Source organism: Ovis canadensis, chromosome 9, assembly GCF_042477335.2.
Source record: "Ovis canadensis isolate MfBH-ARS-UI-01 breed Bighorn chromosome 9, ARS-UI_OviCan_v2, whole genome shotgun sequence".
NCBI lineage: Eukaryota > Metazoa > Chordata > Mammalia > Artiodactyla > Bovidae > Ovis > Ovis canadensis.
In genome coordinates, this window is record NC_091253.1 from 60,001,313 (window position 1) to 60,021,885 (window position 20,573).

The 20,573-nt window shown below is 37.6% G+C and overlaps 1 protein-coding gene across 50 annotated transcripts in view; it reads right to left on the reverse strand.

Moving 5' to 3' along the window:
- Positions 1-20,573, reverse strand: part of STAU2 (staufen double-stranded RNA binding protein 2) — a 310,852-nt gene that overhangs the window by 189,152 nt on the left and 101,127 nt on the right. For all 50 annotated transcript variants that reach the window (XR_011259016.1, XR_011259014.1, XR_011259011.1 and 47 more), the window contains 4 exons: positions 15,614-15,773; positions 14,278-14,385; positions 12,031-12,243; positions 6,841-6,978 (listed from right to left, as the gene is read on the reverse strand). Coding sequence is in view for 45 of the 50 variants with exons in the window: in XM_069600307.1 (XP_069456408.1) it covers positions 6,841-6,978; positions 12,031-12,243; positions 14,278-14,385; positions 15,614-15,773 (619 nt within the window). In the remaining 5 variants the exon portion in view is untranslated. The remainder of the gene's footprint in view (positions 1-6,840; positions 6,979-12,030; positions 12,244-14,277; positions 14,386-15,613; positions 15,774-20,573) is intronic.

Sequence of the window (20,573 nt, forward strand, 5' to 3'; positions counted from 1 at the left end):
GCAGCATTGTTTACAACTGCCAAGATAAGACGCAACCTCAGCGTCTATCAACAGATGAATGGATAAAGAAGATGTGGTAATTATATACACAGTGGAATACTACACAGTCATAAAAAGAATGAAATTTTGCCATCTGAAACAACATGGATGAACTTGAAGGCTATTACACTAAGTGAAATAAGTCAGAGAAATACAAATACTGTATGATGTCACTTATACATAGAATCTAAAAATACAACAAACTAGTAAATATTAAAAAAAAAAAGAAACAGACTTACAGATATAGAAAACAAACTAGTAGTTACCAGTGGGGAGAGGGAAGCAGGGGGGGGGCACTATAGAGGCAGGGGATTAAAAGGTGCAAACTAGTATATATAAAATAAGCTATAAGGATATACTATACAGCAAAGACCATATAGCCAATACTTCACAGTAACTATAAATGGAGTATAACCTTTAAAAATTATAAATTATTATACTGTACTCTTGTAACATATACTATTGTACATCAACTATATATCAATAAAAAAATCTTTAATCCAAAAAAAATAAATTTAAAAAACTATATAGTTTCTGAAGAGAACATATGAAGATTAATACAATACTGTGGTTAAAAACAAAGACTTCTGAGTCAGATTTGGGTATGAGATCCAACTCCATTATTTCCCATGAACTGATTCAAATTACTTAATATCGCTAAGCCCCAGTTTTTTCATTAGTAAAAGAGGGGTAATACAATGACCTAACAGTGTTACTCTGAAAATTAAACAAGAAAATGTATGTAAACTACAGTGTGCATTATAGCGTAATTGCTCAATAAATGTTAGATTTTTATCATTAGAACTATCCCACAGTTCTCTTTTGTGAGCAAGAGGCACACATGTACGTGCATCCACACATTTAAATATACATCAGCCATCTTATATCCACATGCACATTTCCTGAGCTGGGTAATGATTTTTTAGTCATGTATATGCTGAGATAATACAAATATAAAAATCAAATCAGAAAACAAAAAAGGAAAAAAATTACATGGAGAAACAGATAATACACAGTGAAAGTGGCATTTATTTTTACAGATTGTTCTCAGTCAGTGATAGAAGGAGCAGACAAGAAGATAATCACAATTTTGGAAATTAAACCATGTAATCTAAATAATCTATGGGCAAAGAAGACATCTCACTGGAAATATTTTAAATAAGTAATAATGGAAATACAATATGTCAAAACTTGAAAGATGCAGCTAAAGAGGGTTTAGAAGAAAACATATAAGCCATAAAAGCTTAGAGAAAGGCAGAAGAGTAATGAGCTAACCATTCATCTCAAGTAGTTACCAACAGCAAAATAAATCCAAAGAAACAGATCATCAGAAACAAGAGCAAAAATTTAGGAAATATAAAACAAAGTACAACAGAGAAGTTCAAAAAGCCAAAAGCTGGTTCCCTGAAAAAATTAATACAGTGATAAACCAAAGGTGAGACTGATCAAGAAAAAATAAGACACAATTAAGAATGAGGATGGGAGATTATGAACCTTCTGTAGCATTACAAAATAATAAGGGGTACTGAATAATTCAGCTAACATTTTTTATTATTTAAATAAAATGGAAAAATTTCTAGACAATACACATTTCCAATACTGGTACAGAAGAAACCCCTAACTATATAAATCTATAACTACAAAAGAAGTTAAAACCACAATTAAAAACTTTTTCACAATGAAAACTTCTGAGAGTTCTTCTAGCAAGCTCTCCCTGATATTTAAGGAAGAATAATGCTACTCTTACAAAAATGCATCCAAGAATAAAAAAAAAGAGGAATCCATCCCCAATTATTCAGTGAAGCATCACTTTGGTTTCAAAATCCAACAAGAAAAGTGTAAGAAAAAAAATTTAAAGACCAGTTTCATTCATGAATATAAATGCTAGTTTAAACCATGTAATAGTACACTGAACAAAGCAATGTGGAAAAAAAAAAGAAAATAATGACTATGTTTATTTCAAAAATGTTAAGGTAGGTCTAACATTTAGAATTCAATCAGTCAATGTTATCTGCTATATTAATCAGTTAAGGAGACAAATCATATGATCACCCACATAAACTGAACAAAAGCATTTGTGAAAACTCAATGCTCATTCATACTGAGTGAGTGAGTGAAGTCGTTCAGTCATGTCCGACTCTTTGCGACCCCATGGACTGCTGTAGCCCACCAGGCTCCTCAGTCCATGGAATTCTCCAGGCAAGAATACTGGAGTGGGTTGCCATTTCCTTCTCCAGGGGATCTTCCCAACCCAGGGATTGAACCCAGGTCTCCCACATTGCAGGCAGACACTTTAACCTCTGAGCCACCAGGGAAGCCCTCATTCATATTACTCAGCCACAAAAAGGAACGCATTTGAGTCAGTCCTAATAAGGTGGATGAACCTAGAGCCTATTATACAGAGTGAAGTAAATCAGAAAGAGAAAAACAAATTAACACACATATATATAGGATCTAGAAAGATGGTAATGATGAACCTATTTGCAGAGCACCGGTGGAGACACAGACATAGAGAAGAGACTTAAGGACATGGCTGGGGTGGGGGAAGGAAGGAGAGGGTGGGACATATGGAGAGAGCAATATGGAAACATACATTACCATATGTAAAATAGAGAGCCAATGGGAATTTGCTGTATGACTCATGGAACTCAGACTGGGGCTCTGTGACAACCTAGAGGGATGGGATGGGTAGGGAGGTGGCAGGCATGTTCCAGTGGGAGGGCACATAGATAAACCTATGGTTGATTCATGTTGATGTTTGGTAGAAATCAACATACTACTGTAAAGCAATTATTCTTCAAATAAAAATAAATGAATTAAAAAAAATTTTTTTAGGGATCTCTTAACAGCTATCAGAAATTTTATAGTTCTAATCCGTGCATGTTTTTGAAACACTTCATTTTGCTTTTTCTGCTGAAACCACATTATAACAAATCAACAGTGGTCTTATGGACCCCCACTTAGAAGCACGATCTAGTGCCTGGAGTTGGGTGAACGCGCACCACCTTCCGTATCTGTTGGCCTGCTCCTGACCCAAACAGCAGGCCCTACATACAGCCTGGCCCTGGCTAGAGCCAGCCTCTGCTACCTATTGTTTTTTCCAGTGCTTGGTTTGTTCCCTGGCTTCACAAGACCCTGTACTGTTGCTGGAAAACTTGAAGCTGGAAAGATGCCAGAAGCTTCTGCTACTGCTACTGCTCTGAGGGTCAAGAGACTTGCCAAAGTAAATGGCAGTGAAAGATAATGGAGAAGCAAAAAAATGTTTCAACTGTTTGCAGAAGCTATCTACCTCTTCTCATTCAAATCTTCGGCTCCTTCATCCTTAAATCTCAGTTACTGCCCAAGCCTGAAGCCCTCTGCCTCTAGATTCCTGTTCTTGGGACAGGGGGTTCCCATCACAGCATTCATTTTAGATCTGAGTCTGCTGGCTTTCCGTCTGACCTACTCTGACACCTGAAGACTTGCTTCCAGAAGTGCTTCCAGATTCATTTTTCCTATTCACCCACCCCTTGCCTAACACGAGCTTTTATAGTTCCATGGTTCAATAGCTTGTGAGTAGCTGGTTACCCCAGAGTTATTTGTTAGGACTGAAAAAGACCACTGTGCTAAAGGACTTTGGTTCCCTGCCAGCACTTACAATGAGCACTCAAAAAAAAAAAAAATCACTGCATTATAAAAGTCAGTAAGCATGTAAATAGGCTTCCATGGTGGGTGAGTGGTATAAAGAATCCACCTGCCAATGAAGGAGCCAAGCTTCAATCCCTGGTTCATGAAGATACCCTGGGGAAGGAAATGGCAACCCACTCCAGTATTCTTGCCTAGGAAATCCCATGGAGAGAGGAGTCTGGTGGGCTATAGTCCATGAGGTTGCAAAAGAGTCAGACATGACTTAGTGACTAAGTAACAATAAAGCATGTAAGTAAACCTCCAAAAGTCATCTTCCTAGAAAGCTTCCAAGATTTATGACTACTGTAAGATTTTTACATTAAAATGTAAATTTTTCTGCAAAGAAGCTCAATTATTTTACTATACAATGAATTTATGATGACTAGATTTTTGTCTTTAAACAAATCAATTAAATCCTCTGGACTTCACTGGCTGTCCAGGGGTTAAGACTCTGCACTACCACACTGGGGGGCATGGCTTTGATCCCTGGTCAGGAAACTAAGATCCCACATGCTATACAATACAGTCCCCTCCCCGACAAAAATTCAAGATACTATTGTTTTAAATAATAATAATAAATTAATTCATTAATGAAGTTTTCAAAAAACTAACAAGAAGTCTGGTAAAACAGCATTTACCAAAAAATTAATGAAATTTCCTTAATATACATCTTTTAAAACTTGCAGTCTTAAAAAAAAAAAAAAACCTTCGATCTTAATCACAGGTAGAAAAATTAACATATGATACAAATAATAAAATGTGCTGATACACAATTAATTTAGTTATCAATATTTTCTCTTTGAAAAATTAAAATACCCCTTTCCAAAAAAAGAAAAAATTTGCTCTGGACCTAAATGTCCAAATAGTGTCACTGGAAATTTTCCTTTACCTAGTAATCAATACAAGTAACGGCATCCATTTTATAACACACATTTATTTGTGGGGTTTTTCTGGTGATAGACAAATATAGCATATTATCTTTAGATGGTTTACTTCCACATTCAATAATAATGATTCCATTATAACAAATGATAACATTGTTCAAGCAGTTTATACAAATCCCTTTACTTTGATGAAGTTACAGCAACACTGTAATGAATCCACTGGGGCTTTCAGAAGAAGGAAAAAACAATATGAATTCAGTGTGAAAACATTTAAAAGCACAGCCAAATGTTCCTGTTTGACTAGAATGTTTATGAATACCCATAAAATGGAAGCTGGCCTAAGATATTCTAAATTCCTCTTTCAAAAGGGGTACTCGGTATATTCCACAGGAAAGGAATTGTTTAATAAAGTCAAAGCCAGTTTTTATTTGTAACACAGGTCTAAAATGTGTGTGTGTGGGTGGGGGGGGTGGATCTTTTTTCCCTCAAGTTTTAGAGTTCAAAAAAATACTTTCTAGAATTCCTCAAAGTTAAGAATGTAAAAAGAAAAATGGTGTACATACTTTACACAGTAAAAAAATACTATAACAACACTGCTCTGGGTCCTAATGACATCTAGAAAACCATATGTTTAGTAACCACAGCAGAATCCCTCCTCTTTGGACATCTAAGTTAACAACCATGGTTTACTTGTAACTACAACGTAAGTTTATATCTCCAACAAAAGTCAAACATACTAGCTCTCAGTCAAGCAGGCAACAAATATACCTCACAGGTTTATAAGATCCTGCTATATACATACCACCATATTGGGTACTGTGAGATAAAGGAACATGGAGGTTATAAATTAGGAAGGAAGGTAAAACTTAGACATGCACAAGAAGTTAGTCAACATGAGATATTATGCTTGAGTCTAGATGTCTGCCACACGGTCAGCACTTAATTAACATCTGTTGATTGTAACTGGGTTATATTAAACGTGAGATCCACAGGTTTGACTGGAAAAGCTTTGACAAGCCTGTTGTCGCTCAGTAGTGACTTCTGACTCTTTGCAACCCCATGGACTCTAGCCTGCCAGGCTCCTCTGTTCATGGAGTTCTCCAGGCAAGAATACTGGAGTGGGTAGCCATTCCCCTGTCAACCCAGGAATCGAACTGGGGTCTCCTGAATTGCAGGCAGGTTCTTTACCAGCTGAGCTACCAGGGAAGCCCATAACCTAACAAAAACTGTTGGGACCATAAAGAGAATTTAATATAGACTGGGTGCTAGAGGATTCTAATTAACCATACCTAATATAAGAAAAAGTAAAAAATCTCCCATGTGTTTTAGAGAAACACACTAAGCATATACGCTAAAATGACATGTGGTTAGAAATTAGCTTTAGAAAACTTCAGGAGAAGAAGGAAAGGAAGGAGGGTGGAAGGGAAGAAGGAAAAATTGATAGCCAAAGCCAAGCGCAGCAGAAATCTTCACTGTTGTTTTTGGATGATGGGCATAGTCCCCAAGAGGCCATTATGCTCTTCCATTATACTGTCCTTTATTGTGTACTATTAAACATATCCATCCATCTTTGAATATGCTTGAAATTTTCATAATAAAAATGAAAGGTTTCTATGATACTGAGACTTGAGTTGGTAAATGAAGATGGATAGGTAGGATTTAAAAAGGAGGGCATTTTAGGCATCTGACCTCACTCCCAGTCCCCACCCCTAGACCAACACAGCAGCAACCACTCTTCAAGTTTCCAGGCTGTACAAAGCAGCGCTTAAATCTCTCAGCAACTCAGAGCCCCTCTGTGTTCACCAAAGTTAGGCAGCCAGCTAACCCTCTTTTCTCAATTTCTCTAATGACCTGAAAGCTCATGCTCTTGGCCCTGTTTCACCTACTACCTCCATCCTTCTAAATTATGTTTCTAATTCCATCTGTCTTTTATTCCCAGTAGTTAACAGACTCCAGCTGCAAATTGCAACACATTAAGTTAGAGATAGGCGTTCTCAATGATGAACTCTGGGTGAGCTCATGGTCCCTTTGAAACCTCACACTCTCCAGTCTGACATGTCCTTGACACTTGAATGTTCCAACCAAGTTGGTAGATGGATCTGGAGGGAATGAACACTTTAAGTGTAAACAGTTTTATCTTCTACTATTAATTCCTAGTCTTCCGTCCCACCATATCTCTATTCTAGCCTCAGGATTTCTAAATGTTTTCAGTAGTTGAAAAAAAATCTTTTAATATAAAAGTGAGACATACTTGCATCACAAATTCCCGGCGTCGAGGCATTCCTCTTTCTGAAAGCAAAACGTAATCTGGCTCCTTTTCCTTTTTGGCCTGTTGAATCTGAGCCAGGCGGCTAATGGGGTTCATTCCTTGACCATATTCTGGTCCAGCCTAAAAAATAATTGAAGAAAAAAATTTCAAAATATGAAACATGCTTGTAAAACTTCTTACTGGATCCTTAAAGAAACCACGGTTTTTACCTCCTCCCCTGCACCCCAAAAGTGTGACTGGAGGATATAAATGAAAATCAAGACAGTTCCTAAAGGAAAATCATAAAGTTAATCTGAAAGTAGAGTTTCTAGAGGATTTAGGGCTCACAGGTATTATTGGTAAGTTGGGTCAACTATCCTTTTAAACTCTTTAATACAGTAGGAGTTGTTTCACAACTTGTATTCATCAAAAAACACCAAAAAGAAAGAAGCTATCAACTGAGAAGAGATATTTGCAATATATATAACTAAAAAAAGATGTATCCAGTATCCAAAATATATATTTTAAAACACCCAAAACTTATTAAGAAAAAGACAATCTAAAAAAATTGAGCAAATGAGATGAACAGATATTTAACAGAAGAAAAAAACATAAAAAGATAATTCATCTCATTAAGATTCAAAATGCATATTAAAACCATAGTGAGGTACTATTTCACACTTATCAATTTAGTAAAAATTAAGAAGTCTGACAATACCAACTGGTGAAGATGGGGAGTAACAAAAACTTATACAGTGCTGATCTTAATATAAATTGGGAAACAATTTGTCAATGTCTAGTAAAGCCCATGACCCACTCTCAGTAGTCTATTCATCTAAAAAACTGTTACCCAAATGTGCCAGTTCATTTGTACAGGAATAGCCACAGCTGCATTATTTAAAATAGCAAAAAAGGAAAACTAAAATAACCTTATGGCATGTTCATACAGTGAAAAGGCATACAGCAGTGAAAATTAAGATTTAAGTACTGTTACCTGCATCAAGATGAATGAATTTAAGAAAAAAAAATGTTAAGTGGTAATAACAAGCACAGAAGAATATATAAAGTATGATATAATTTATATATACTCCATTAAAACTATAAAACACTGGTGAAATTAAATAAGGTCTCAATAGGTGGACAGACACACATAAATGGAGCAACAGATCCAATAGTTTTAAAAAGTCAATTGTTTTCCAACTGATCTACCAATTCTCTGCAATCCCAATCAAAATCCCAGCATGCTCTTTTTGGGTAATAATTAATAAGCCAGTGTTTAAAATTCACATGGAAATGCAAAGGGAAAATAATCAAAACACCTTGAAAAAAAGAACAAAGTTGGAGGAATCCAAATACCTGATTTCAAGATTTATTATAAAGCTATAATAATCAGGTCAGTATGTGTGATACCAGAACTTCCTGATGGTCCAGTGGTTAACAATCTGCCTTGCACTGCAGAGGATGCAGGTTCAATCCCTGGTCGGGGAACTAATATCCCATATGTCACAGGGCAACTAAGCCTGTGCACTACAACCAGAGTCCATGCACTGCAACAAAACAGCTCGCATGATGCAACAAAGATTCAGTGTGCTACAACTAAGATCTGACACAGCCAAAAAAAAAAAACCAGACAGTATGTGTGGAACTGGCATAGAGAGAAAGAAATCACTGAAACAGAACGGCAACCCGAAATAGAGCCATACACACACGGCCGACAAGGGTGCAAAAGCCATTCAGTGGAGAAAGAGTAGCCTTTCAACCAATGGTACTGGAACAACTGGATATTCACATGTAGAAATAAATTTCAATCCACACATCACACAAACATTAACTCAAAATCGCTCACAGGCTTAAATGTAATATCTAAAACTTCATAAAGAAAATACAGAAGAAATTTTTCTGGATTGGTTAGGTAATGATTTCTCAGACACAACGCCAAAATCACATTCAGCAGTAATAATAATAATAACAACAATAAACCAGTAAGGATAATCTTATCCAGAAAACTTTTATCTCCAACAGCAGAAAACCTTCTCTGAGGCCTTACCTTGTAGAAGAGAATTACACTAAAATTGAGAATATAAATTCAAAGACACCATCAGGTAGTCTTACATTTTAACAAGGCAACTCTGTAGAGTAAATTAAAATCCAAAAGGAGTTCACAACCAACCAGTTTGAAACTGGCACTGGCATCAGACGTGACTGGACCGGAAACCTGACTCTACTCTGTGATCTGAGGGAAGTTTCTTAAACACCAAGAACCTCATCTTTAAAATGAGGATAATATCTACATCTCAGAGTGATTAAGAGGTTCAAATGAGACAACGTGATAGCTCCCTTATTCTAAATAAAATCAAGGTAAATCATCAACAGATACATCTTCTGTTTCTATTGCATTATAAGGAATGGTAGAACCTAGATGTAAAAGATTTAAGGAAGTGACTAAAACAGTGAAAACCAAGATACTATCTAAGGTGATCCACTTACTGGCCCATTATAAGGTCTGATCATACTCAAAATTAACCTAGATTTCAACTCACTGTATCCATGTTGCTTTCTCAAAATAACCTTACATTTCAGAGAATATCTATAGACTTTAACATAAGACAGATATGATACAAGTAATTCCAAGTGTGATGTATGTGAGGAAAAATGCAGGGGCCTAAATGAATGTGGGTGTTCTCTGGAAGGAATGATGCTAAAGCTGAAACTCCAGTACTTTCGCCACCTCATGCGAAGAGTTGACTCATTGGAAAAGACTCTGATGCTGGGAGGGATTGGGGGCAGGAGGAAAAGGGGATGACAGAGGATGAGATGGCTGGATGGCATCACTGACTCGATGGACGTGAGTCTGAGTGAACTCCGGGAGTTGGTGATGGACAGGGAGGCCTGGCGTGCTGCGATTCATGGGGTTGCAGAGTCAGACACAACTGAGTGACTGAACTGAACTGAAACGAATGTGGGAGTCAGGGAGAACCAGAGAAGGCTTCCCTGAGGAAGTTGAGTGTAAGCTGAGATCTGAATGGTGGACAAGAAGAAAGTTCTGCGGGAGAGGGAGAGGGTGGGATGATTTGGGAGAATGGCATTGAAACATGTATACGATCATGTAAGAAACAAATCGCCAGTCTATGTCCGATGCAGGATACAGGATGCTTGGGGCTGGTGCACGGGGATGACCCAGAGAGATGTTATGGGGAGGAAGGTGGGAGGGGGGTTCATGTTTGGGAATGCATGTACACCCGTGGTGGATTCATGTCAATGTATGGCAAAACCAATAAAGTATTGTAAAGTAAAATAAAGTAAAAATAAAAATTTTTTAAAAATGCATATATAATAGAGGTAGTAGCAAAAAATCATTTTTAAAGTTCAAAATGTTTCTCCGCTCTTTCAGAAATAACATTTCAACAATATTCTTGCTTTTAATGGCTATAGTTAAAAGTAACCGGAGTTATATTTATAGTCTACTATAAAAATGATAGATCTTTTTTTAGACTAAAGGCTGGTTATTCTTAATTTGAGATTAGATTTAGTTTAATAGATTAGGTGCAAGTTAATGTGAATAGTTTTGCAGTAATGTAGAGCACTGTTCTTCCACTATGGAGAAGCTGTATGTAGATTTTATATACAAAAGAATTTAGGAAAACAGACCATGGAGACATTCATCTACATATAAAATGTGAACAGACAGAATGAGATACAAAATAACAAAAGCTAGTATTTATTGAATGGGTTTCCCAGGTGGCTCTGTAGTAAAGAATCCACCTGCCAAGCAGGAGTCGTGGGTTCAATCCCTAGGTTGGGAAGGTGGCCTGGAGGAGGAAATGGCAACTCACTCTAGTATTCTTGCCCAGGAAATCCCATGGACAGAGGAGTCTGGCAAGCTACAGTCCATGGGGTCACAAAGAGTCAGACATAGCTTACCAACTAAACAAGCAACAAATATTTATTGAGTACTTACTATTCGTACTGTTAATACATATTTAATAATAATAACTAATGCATTCTATGTATCATCTTGAGTAACATGTAACAATCTTGTGATGTAAGTTCAATTATTATTCATCTCATTCCTCTGAACTATGCCTTAATTTTTTTTTGATTAATGTACCCAAAATCTGATTCCATAAAAGAGAATCACAACATCCTGAAAAGCCGTGTGGCTCTACATTCTTCTCTGAAAAGGCACTCATGCCTGAGAGGACAGAAACCAGGCCATCCCATGACCTCCAAGGTGTGCTCAGTCTCTCAGTCGTCTCCAACTCTGCGACCCTATGGACTGTGGCCCGCCAGGCTCCTCTGTCCATGGGGATTCTCCAGACAAGAACACTGGAGTGGGTTGCCATGCCCTCCTCCAGGGCATCTTCCCAACCCTGAAATCAAACCAGGTCTCCTGCACTGCAGGATTCTTTACCGACTGCGCTAACAGGGAAGCCCGAGGGCTGCTATGTGGATTAAATGTGATTCAGCACATGAAGCACTGGAGCCCCGTCTGGCACACCAAGTGCTTTATACTTGCGGTCTGCTGCCGCGGCTGCTGTCATTAACGTGAGTGTTACTCATGCAATTATCACTCTGCGTCCTATCACCACGGCCTAAAATCTTGGGACGTTACCACACAGCAGTGTGGACTGCACAAAGAACGCTGGATTATGGATCAGTAGCTCAGGGTGCCACACGTGATCGGTGAACACAAGCAAGCAAATTCTTTGAACGTGTTTCATAAAACCTTATTTGTAAAATGAGGGGCAACATGTACCTTCATCATGATAAGAATTTTACCAAAGGTGTTCATGACTGAGAAAGTATTTTTTAAACATAAAAAACTATAAATATGCAAGGTATTATTATTTCATGAATGAACCCAAGTATACAAGTGTCTAAAAGCAAAACAGAATTACTATTCACTTACAGACACATGTCCGACCCGGATTCTGCTTATAACTCACAGGCTTAGGTGCCTGTCCTACGGAAAAACATTAACTAGAGTTACCAGGGGAAGATCCCCTGGAGGAGAGTATGGCAATCCACTCCGGTATTCTTGCCTGGAGAATCCCATGGACCAAGGAGCCTGGTGGGCTATGGTCCATAGGGTTGCAAAGAGTTGGATACAACTGAAGCGACTTAGCATGCATGCACTATAATAAATATATATATTATATATATATTGTATAACATTCACAAGCATACACTTACCTTTACTATTGTTTTAGGGCGTTTTTTAAAAAATAGTTTTGGCTTTTCAACCACAGGCAGAGGTGGAAGTTTCTTAAGCTCCTGTAGCACAGTGGTTGCAGCGCGCTTCTTGGAGAGTTTTTTGCTATTTCCCTCTCCTTCAGCGGAGAACTCTCCCACTGACACACGGGTCACAAAGCTTTTCATGTGTGGTGGTCCACTTTCTTTAATAACCTATTAAATATAAGTAAAAGATTCAATACAGGGACTTAAGATGGGTTTTTATGGCATGAATCTTTCTTAATGATCATATAAAAATCAAAATTGAAATTATTAAGAATTATGCCAAAATTATGGATTTCTTCTATAAAACTATTATGAACTCATTATACAGAGACTCATACTTATGATGCTTAATGAATTACATTGGAAAAAACAGAAATCTAAATAAACATATTAAGTCATGGTCAAAACTGTGTTTTACTAGCTTAAAAAAGGCAATTCTAATTATGGTTACCCTGTTTCTTATGGGACAGAAAATAAGGATAATAAAAGATAATAAAACATACCATTACTGCATACATATCTAACTTTCTCCTCTGTGTGAATAAGTTACTGGAGTACAAGAAGTATGTCTCACTGGAGTTCTATAAATTATGAAGCATCTTGCATGTGGAAGCCTCTCACAAACAGGTGATAGATGAAAAATCATCTATTTTTGATGGAGACCTCAAAGGCTGTCTTACAATAAGGAATATTTACTCTCTGTGACATGGTCTTAAATAGGTAAGTAAATTTGCCATAAAAATACCTAGCTTTCTAGAGTAATGGATTATGAATCTGTCAGCTATGAATGCTCCTAAATCCTGTATTTAACAAGCTCTTTTTAAACTATGCCAATTTTGGGAAGCAAAATGCCTTCCAAGACCTGAGTGCTCAAAACTTCATTGTGTCTGTCAAAGCCTGACCTATTAAAAAAATACCCTATTTAAACAGTTTACCATTGACTATTATATTAAAATTTTATCTTCTAATACTGGATACCAATGAAGAAAAGATACAGTATCTCAATAATCCAGTATTATTGAGGATAAAGTAATTTATGATAAGCTTACTTTCCAAGTAATTTAAGCTTACAGATTGAAACGCCAAAACTGTTTAACCACTTTGATAGACATCTTTCTCAAAAAATATACATATATATTTTACTGACTAAATATTCAGCCTCTTACTGCTCACATTAGATCACCATTATGAACATGAAATATTCTACACTAAGGACATCTAAGGCCTCTAAGGACATCTAACTTTTAAAACTGTTCCTGTTCGCCTAGCATTTAAAAGGCCCCATCTTCCAAAGACTTTCAAGTTAAATGCAGTTACTTTTGATAGGTTTTCCATATTTTCCCTATCATTTCTCGCTGGGACCAATAGGCCCTCAGGTACATTCTCTTCCTGCCTTCTTCATTCTGCTGCCTTTAATCTCCTATGGGCTGAGAAATCAGGTAACAACACAACTTGTAACAGAATTATGTTTAAGAAAGAAAACAGGCTCTCAGTTGAGGTGAGTAGATCCTGCCAGTGAGTAAAGCATGAGTTTTCCAATAGGTGAACAAAACATAATTTGAGGGAAAATATTCCTCAATTGTTTCCGCTTATTCCTGGGTTTTGCCTATTTCCTAAATACTTGAGTTGCAAAATTAGTGACCTCTTAATAAAGGAGGTGTTATAACAATTTAGTATTATTTCTTTTTTAAATGCCACATAATTTTACAAATATTTTATGACATATTTATCCAGTTTTAAACTAGAGAACTGCTTAATTATGTCTTAGTGACTTATCAGTAATGGTTAAATGTAAAGTTAAAAGGTAAAATTTATATTTTGGCCTCCATAAATTTAAAAGAAATTAAATATTAATATATACATGTGACTAAATGTTAATTATATATTGAATATTTTCAATGTGACCTTATCAAAATGCCAAATCTTATAGGTGACTATAAATTATCTTAAATTTGGAAAATAAATTTTATGATGAAACAAATGGCTGAATACAGAAAAGCCAAAGAGATTGGGAGGACTCCATGATATTGCAAGCTCTGATTTCTTAGGGCCTGCATCATTCCATGATAGCTCAAACAGAGGGAGCACATTGATTCTTTCAGGATGCTAAAATTTTATTTGTCAGATTTGTTTTGTTTGTTTGTTTAAAACAATGAGGAGCAAGGAGGGAAAAAAAATGGGAGATCTCTGCTGAATACATACCTCAAAACTGACGGGCATATTTCTCTTCAGAGCAATTTCAAACACTAAGCTGATCTCAGACTTATTTGCATCTTTGTCATCATCCATTTCTTTTCCTGATTCGCAATTCTAAATCACACAAAAAAAATAGGACAACACTGAATCTTCACTTTGTAACAAGCTTTACATGTACTAAACAATCAAGAGAACCTATCTTACACATCACAGGAAACCAGACTGGATCCTGTGGATTTCCATGGGACCACCGCAGTCAAGGGCTTTGCTGAGAGGCTTCTTGTGATTTGGTTTTAAGTTTTTTCCCTCAGAGTAGAAGGATAAATGCTGAGTGTGGAAACCTTTTACTCAAATAAACACTAATCTGATGTAGATATCCCCAGACTTAGTTTTCTTTACAGACCTCCATCTCTCTCTCTCTCTCTCACACACACACACACACAGTATCTCCACCAGCATGTGATATTTAATCTTCTATGAAGACTAAGTTGCAGAAAGAGTATAGGGTGCAAACCAGAATGCTGGAGCTCTGCGTCTGGCTCTGACCTATTTAACACTTACTTCTGGAGCCTTACACATGCTGAACACCAGGTAAGCCTTAGAGAGATCAAGAGACAGTATTCTTGCTGTCAAGAAGCTTAGCACTTAGTGGAAAGACTGCGAAGCAAACGTTAAGAGTCATGATGAGAGTGCACAAGGACAAAAATACTAAGTCTGCCATTAACTAAGATAAATCTCAAAGCGGGAGGGACAACAGGCTTGAGGAAGGGCAAACTAAAGGCTGGACCTAGCTTCAAATAACGAAGTGGAGAACTCAATAAGAAGGGGACTTATTAGACACTCCTGAACTAAAGACACCATTTTGAAGTCAACAGAGAAAGCAGCTGAAACCATGGGAATGAGTGAAGTTACTGTATATCTGCTTCGAATAACCTCACTGGTAAAATAAAGTAGGACTAAAAAAATCCATAAATATCTCCTCCACTTTAAACTCCTTGATTCTAGGTGAATTAACACAATGTAACTCATGCTCAATAAAACACAGCACTCAATGCAAAGTAAACGAATGTTATTTCTCATCCTTGCTCACATTCCCAAATCCTGCCTTGCCTGGGAAGTGGACTCCCTAGGCTGAGCCAAAGTGCTCGAAGGCAAGGCCATCCCAACAAGACACAGAGTCTAACCGAGCACACAGGTGAGCTGAGGTGCCACCACAGCCAATCCAGTGTTCCCTTCTACCAGCAGAGACTTCCTCTATTCGTAAAGAAGCGCTTCTTTGTCTTCTCAGTAATCTCCCTGGGCAGCTATTAGAGATAGACTGCCACACACTGCAGGGACCCACCTGAGCTGATTTTTCTGGAATAGGTTCATTCTGCAGTGCTTGAAGGGCTTTCATCGCGGCATTGTGTCTAGCGGCTTGTCGAGTCTTCCCTTCCCCAAAAAATTCATTATTTCCTACAGTCAGCTGAACGTAAAAGATCTTGGGCACTGGGCAATGATACCTAAAGTAAGAAAATGAAAATGTTAATATAAGTTCAATAAAAATCACTGTAATCATTAGTAAAATTTGTTTTGTTTAAAATGTAAATAGGAAGGTATAATCCACTATGTGCATGTGTGCTAAGGCACTCCAGTCATGTCCGACTTTTGTGACCCCATGGACTGTAGCGCGCCAGGCTCCTCTATCCATGGGGATTCTCCAGGCAAGAACACTGGAGTGAGTTTCCATGCTCTCCTCCAGGGGAGCTTCCCAGGGATCAGGCCCAAGTCTCTTATGTCCCCTGCACTGGCAGGTGGGTTTTTTACCACCAGTGCCACCTGGGAAGCCCAGATCCATTATAACCTCCTAGTAACCTCAGTAAAGTTTTACCTCACAAATGTATTTATAAAAGATAAAATGTGAGTCGGCATATATATCGATAATAAAGCATATATCTGGTCTCCATGAAAAATGTATTTTGGAAAACATTAAACATAACTTAATACTGTAAAAACTATTTCATTGTATCACAGAAGACCTCCTGGCAACACATTTTCAGTTATATTTTGACGGAAGTGAGCCAATGGTCTGGGGCTGAAAGATGGGGACCTGCCACAGAGGCAAGAAAACAGGCGAAACCATCCAGGTGACAATATGCAGACTGCCATGCTCTCAGCAGAAGGTAACCACGATTAGACATGGGAAGGGCAGACAGATGGAACCACTACTGTAAAGTAGTAAGTACTTTGCAAAGTACTAAGGAGAGCAGATTCAACATAAGAAAGAATGGGGAGTTTCAGCCAATTGTAAAGCAGAACGAACCATAATAAAATGTATTTAAAGTGAAAACTTTTAGCAGGTTTGTGTTTAATGGGACTGAGAGGAAGCATAATTAGAAAGCTGCAATGATGCCAACATGAGGGGAGATTGTAAGGGGGTTGTAAGAAGAGAGTACAAACAAAAGAAATTAAGAGGCTATGCAATATAATCTATTAATTTAACAATTATTTATGGGCACCTTCTTATGATGAGGGAATATTACAGCAAACAAAAACATACCTTACAGTGGAGAAGACAGACAATAAATAAAATAAATAGGTAGAATATCTAGGGATGTTAGAAATACACATTGTTTTTTAATATTTATTTAGTTGGCTGTGCCAGCTCTTAGTTGAGGCACACAGATCTAGTTCCCTGACCAGAGATGGAAGTTGGGCTCCCTGCATTGGGAGAATGGAGTCTTAGCCAGTGGATCATCACAGAAGTTCCATATACATTTTAAACAGAAAAAGAAGGGAAGGTTCAAAAGTGAATTTTTAAAAAATTGCATATATTAAGATTACAATAAAAACACAAGTGACACCATCTGAACAAAAGCAGTGATTTAATTCATTCACTGGTAATGGCAGTGAATGAAATAGTGAAAGTCTCTGGGGAGAATCAAGCAATTATCCAAGAGCTGTAGATCTGATTGCAATATGGTCTTCTGGTGTCGTTTGTACCTTTGGCGGCTTCCTCCTTTTTTGCCAACTACTCTTTTGAAGTCATTCATATTTGTTGCCTGGAGTCCCAATAAAAGTAAAATATGAAATTCTTGTTGTTTCTTCTTCCCTTGATTGGGCTGAGGGGTGAGGAAAAGAGGGGCAGATAGAGTGATCAGTGAGTGTCTCACTGAGAAGGTGACAATTTTGAAGAGCTCGAGCAAGTGAAGAAGGAAACCATACAGATATCCAGAACAGGGCTTATAAGGACTGAAAACACCAAGTGCAAAGGCTCTGAGGCAGCCGAGCATCAGGAATGTTGAAGCAATTCAGAGGATTCCCACCAGGTGAGAGTTGAGGGTGTAAAGGAAGGTAGGCTAAGAGCTGGAACTGGTGCTCAGATGTCATAGGGCGTTCCTTAGAAATCACTGCGAGGATCTGACTTCTACCCTGAGTGAAATGGCCAGCCACCAGAAGGCTTTAAGGAGAGAAGTGACATAATCGACTTAGACCTTGGAAAGATCATCTGCGATGTTGAAAACAGACTGTAGAGGAACAATGGCAGACACAGGATATCTGTAAAGAACTACTGCAATAATACAGGGGCCTGAACTAGGGTGACAGCAAGGGAAGTAATGGCAAGCACTTGGATTCTGGACGAATTTCAGAAGTAGAGAAGATGGGTTTACCGAAGCACTGGGTATGGAATATGAGAGAGGAGTCGAGGAAGACGCCAGAGTTTCTGACATGAAAAACTGGAAGATGGAGTGCCAAGTTGGTAAAAACCGCAAAAAGAATGGGTTTGTTGGGGATGAATACCAGCAGCTCTGGTTTGGAGATGTTGAGTTATTCAGTCTTTTAGACATCCAAATGAAGATGTTAAACAGACAGTCAGATCTAGTAAGTCTGGATTTCAGGAAAGAGGTCCAAGGTGGAGAGAAAATTTGGGAATCATCAATATATACATGCTACTGCTGCTAAGTCGCTTCAGTCGTATCCGACTCTGTGCGACCCCATAGACGGCAGCCCACCAGGCTCCCCCGTCCCTGGGATTCTCCAGGCAAGAACACTGGAGCGGGTTGCCATTGCCTTCTCCACAATATATATATATGTGAAATTTAAAGCCACAAGACAGTGAGAACTCTGTGGGAGGGAGTGATAGGAGGAAAACCAAGCAAGCAGAATATCCTTCCTGAAAGCCAAATGGGGACAAAGAATATCCAGGAGGAGGGAAGAGTCAATCCTATCAAATGCTACTTTACAAGTCAAGCGAAATGAAGACAGAACTATGACCACTGAATTGGGAACTGAGCAAAACTAACAGAAGCAATTTTGATGGAATGCTGGATTTATCATTGAAACACTGAAAAAGTAAGTTAAAAATCACTCCAGTGCTGGAAAATGTCTCTTTTTAAGCAAAGAAAAGCCAATCAAGTTACCACTAAGGTTTAGATGGTTATTGGTGTCCAAGTGGCAGACTTCTATAGTCAACCTGAGATAAACTGCACACAGCCCATTGTGTAAGAATTCACAGGCAGATGGGACTCATCAGTGAAGGTTTACTGAAAGTGAAGGACTAGAAATGTACATCAGTACTGAAGATGAGATTTGGGAGGTAGTAATTGAAACCATGTTGAGTGGATAAGCACCTGGAAAGGGTAAGTGTAAAAACATCCCCCCAAAAAGAAAAAAAGAGCCTAAGGCTGGGATCTGATGAATACCCATGATCAAAAGGCAGGGGAAATAATAGACGGCAGTGAAGGAGATGAAAGAGGGTCAGAGTTAGGAAAGAAATTACAACACAATGTCAGAGGAAGGGATAATCAACAATGTCAAATGTAGCAGAGAAATCCAGAGTGAGTATGAAAAAAAAAGGTACTGTTTTATATTTTTAAAGTCAATTTTCTTGGCCTACCCCACATTTTCTATTAAGATAAAATATGTTAAATGTGTTTTCATTATATGTCATATGTTCTCATTTTTAATTGCCAAATATAAAAAAGTTAAAGGAAGAAAAATCACTTATAGTAAAAGATATTTTTAACATGCAGAGACTAAAAAGCATTAAAGCCACAATTCTTTATGCTCTCTGATTGCAAAAACTAATGATGTACTGAATTATATAATTTCCTAATACCTATTTTACCTTAGATCCCTTTAATGCAGAAATTTTGACAGACTAATATCATGAATGCAGGTTATCTTCCTTCTCACAAAATTCAGTTTTCCTGTCTTCAAAGAACTTTAGCATATTTCTAACAGGTTCCCCTATAAAACTTGAAAACAGACAACCTGAAATCAGAAATTTACTCCTGGACTGAGATCTTATGTGGCAAGCTTTCACCATAGAGCAAATGTTTACAATTAATTATACACTTCTGAAAACAGAGGTCCACGGCTGGAATGCTAACAGATCTTTAACTACAGTGGAGGGAGTGGGCGCCACTATAATCACTAAGGCCTGCTGACAATTACAAAACTCATTTCGCTTTGCCACAGAGACAAACAAAATTTCTGTTCATTATAACTTTACTGGAATATGATGTCATAACACATAACCATACTGAAACAATCTGCTGATTTTCTGACCAAATTATTAATTGCACACTAAAGAGCCCTTGGGGCCTCTTCCTTTTTGGCCATCAAAAATGGCTCTATGTATGCGTAGGTGTGTAATGTGGATACGTGTGTGTGTGTGTGTGTGTGTGTGTGTGTGTGTGTGTATATATAGTATTGCATAAATATAAGAGGGAAAACTAGCTATGTTGTATTTTTAACGTAAAAAGTAAAATGCTCCAGCACTAACAGCAGGAAATACCAAGACCCAATGCCTGACTTGTTTCATTCCAGTTTCATTCCATCCTCTTACTTAACAATGATTCTTAATAATTTACCCCACGTGGTTTGAATACCTTATATATCACATCTCCTCATACCATCATGACTATTACGATTAACCAGAGCACTCTCATTAATGGCTCCCAGACTGAATTATAGGAGAGAAGATGAAGAATTCCTTTTGTGTGTTAGGTCCTGGTCTCTAAATATTCATTTCCCGTGGTTAAAAATGAAAAAAACACACAGGTATTTAATTTTAAAAGCTGGTATGGTCCATTTAATGGAGTTCCTTTTTCTATTTTTATTTATTTCTATTTTATTTTTGGTAAAGTGCTTATAATAAGTGATGCATGTATTTCTACAAATTAGTACATATAATCTTACCTAATCTTATTCTGCTCTTCTTTTAATGTTCATCTTATCAGTTTGGTTTTATTTTTGTAAACACTTTTTCGTTTGTAGTGGGGCATAGCTGATTAACAATGTCTTCAGTCGTGTCCGAC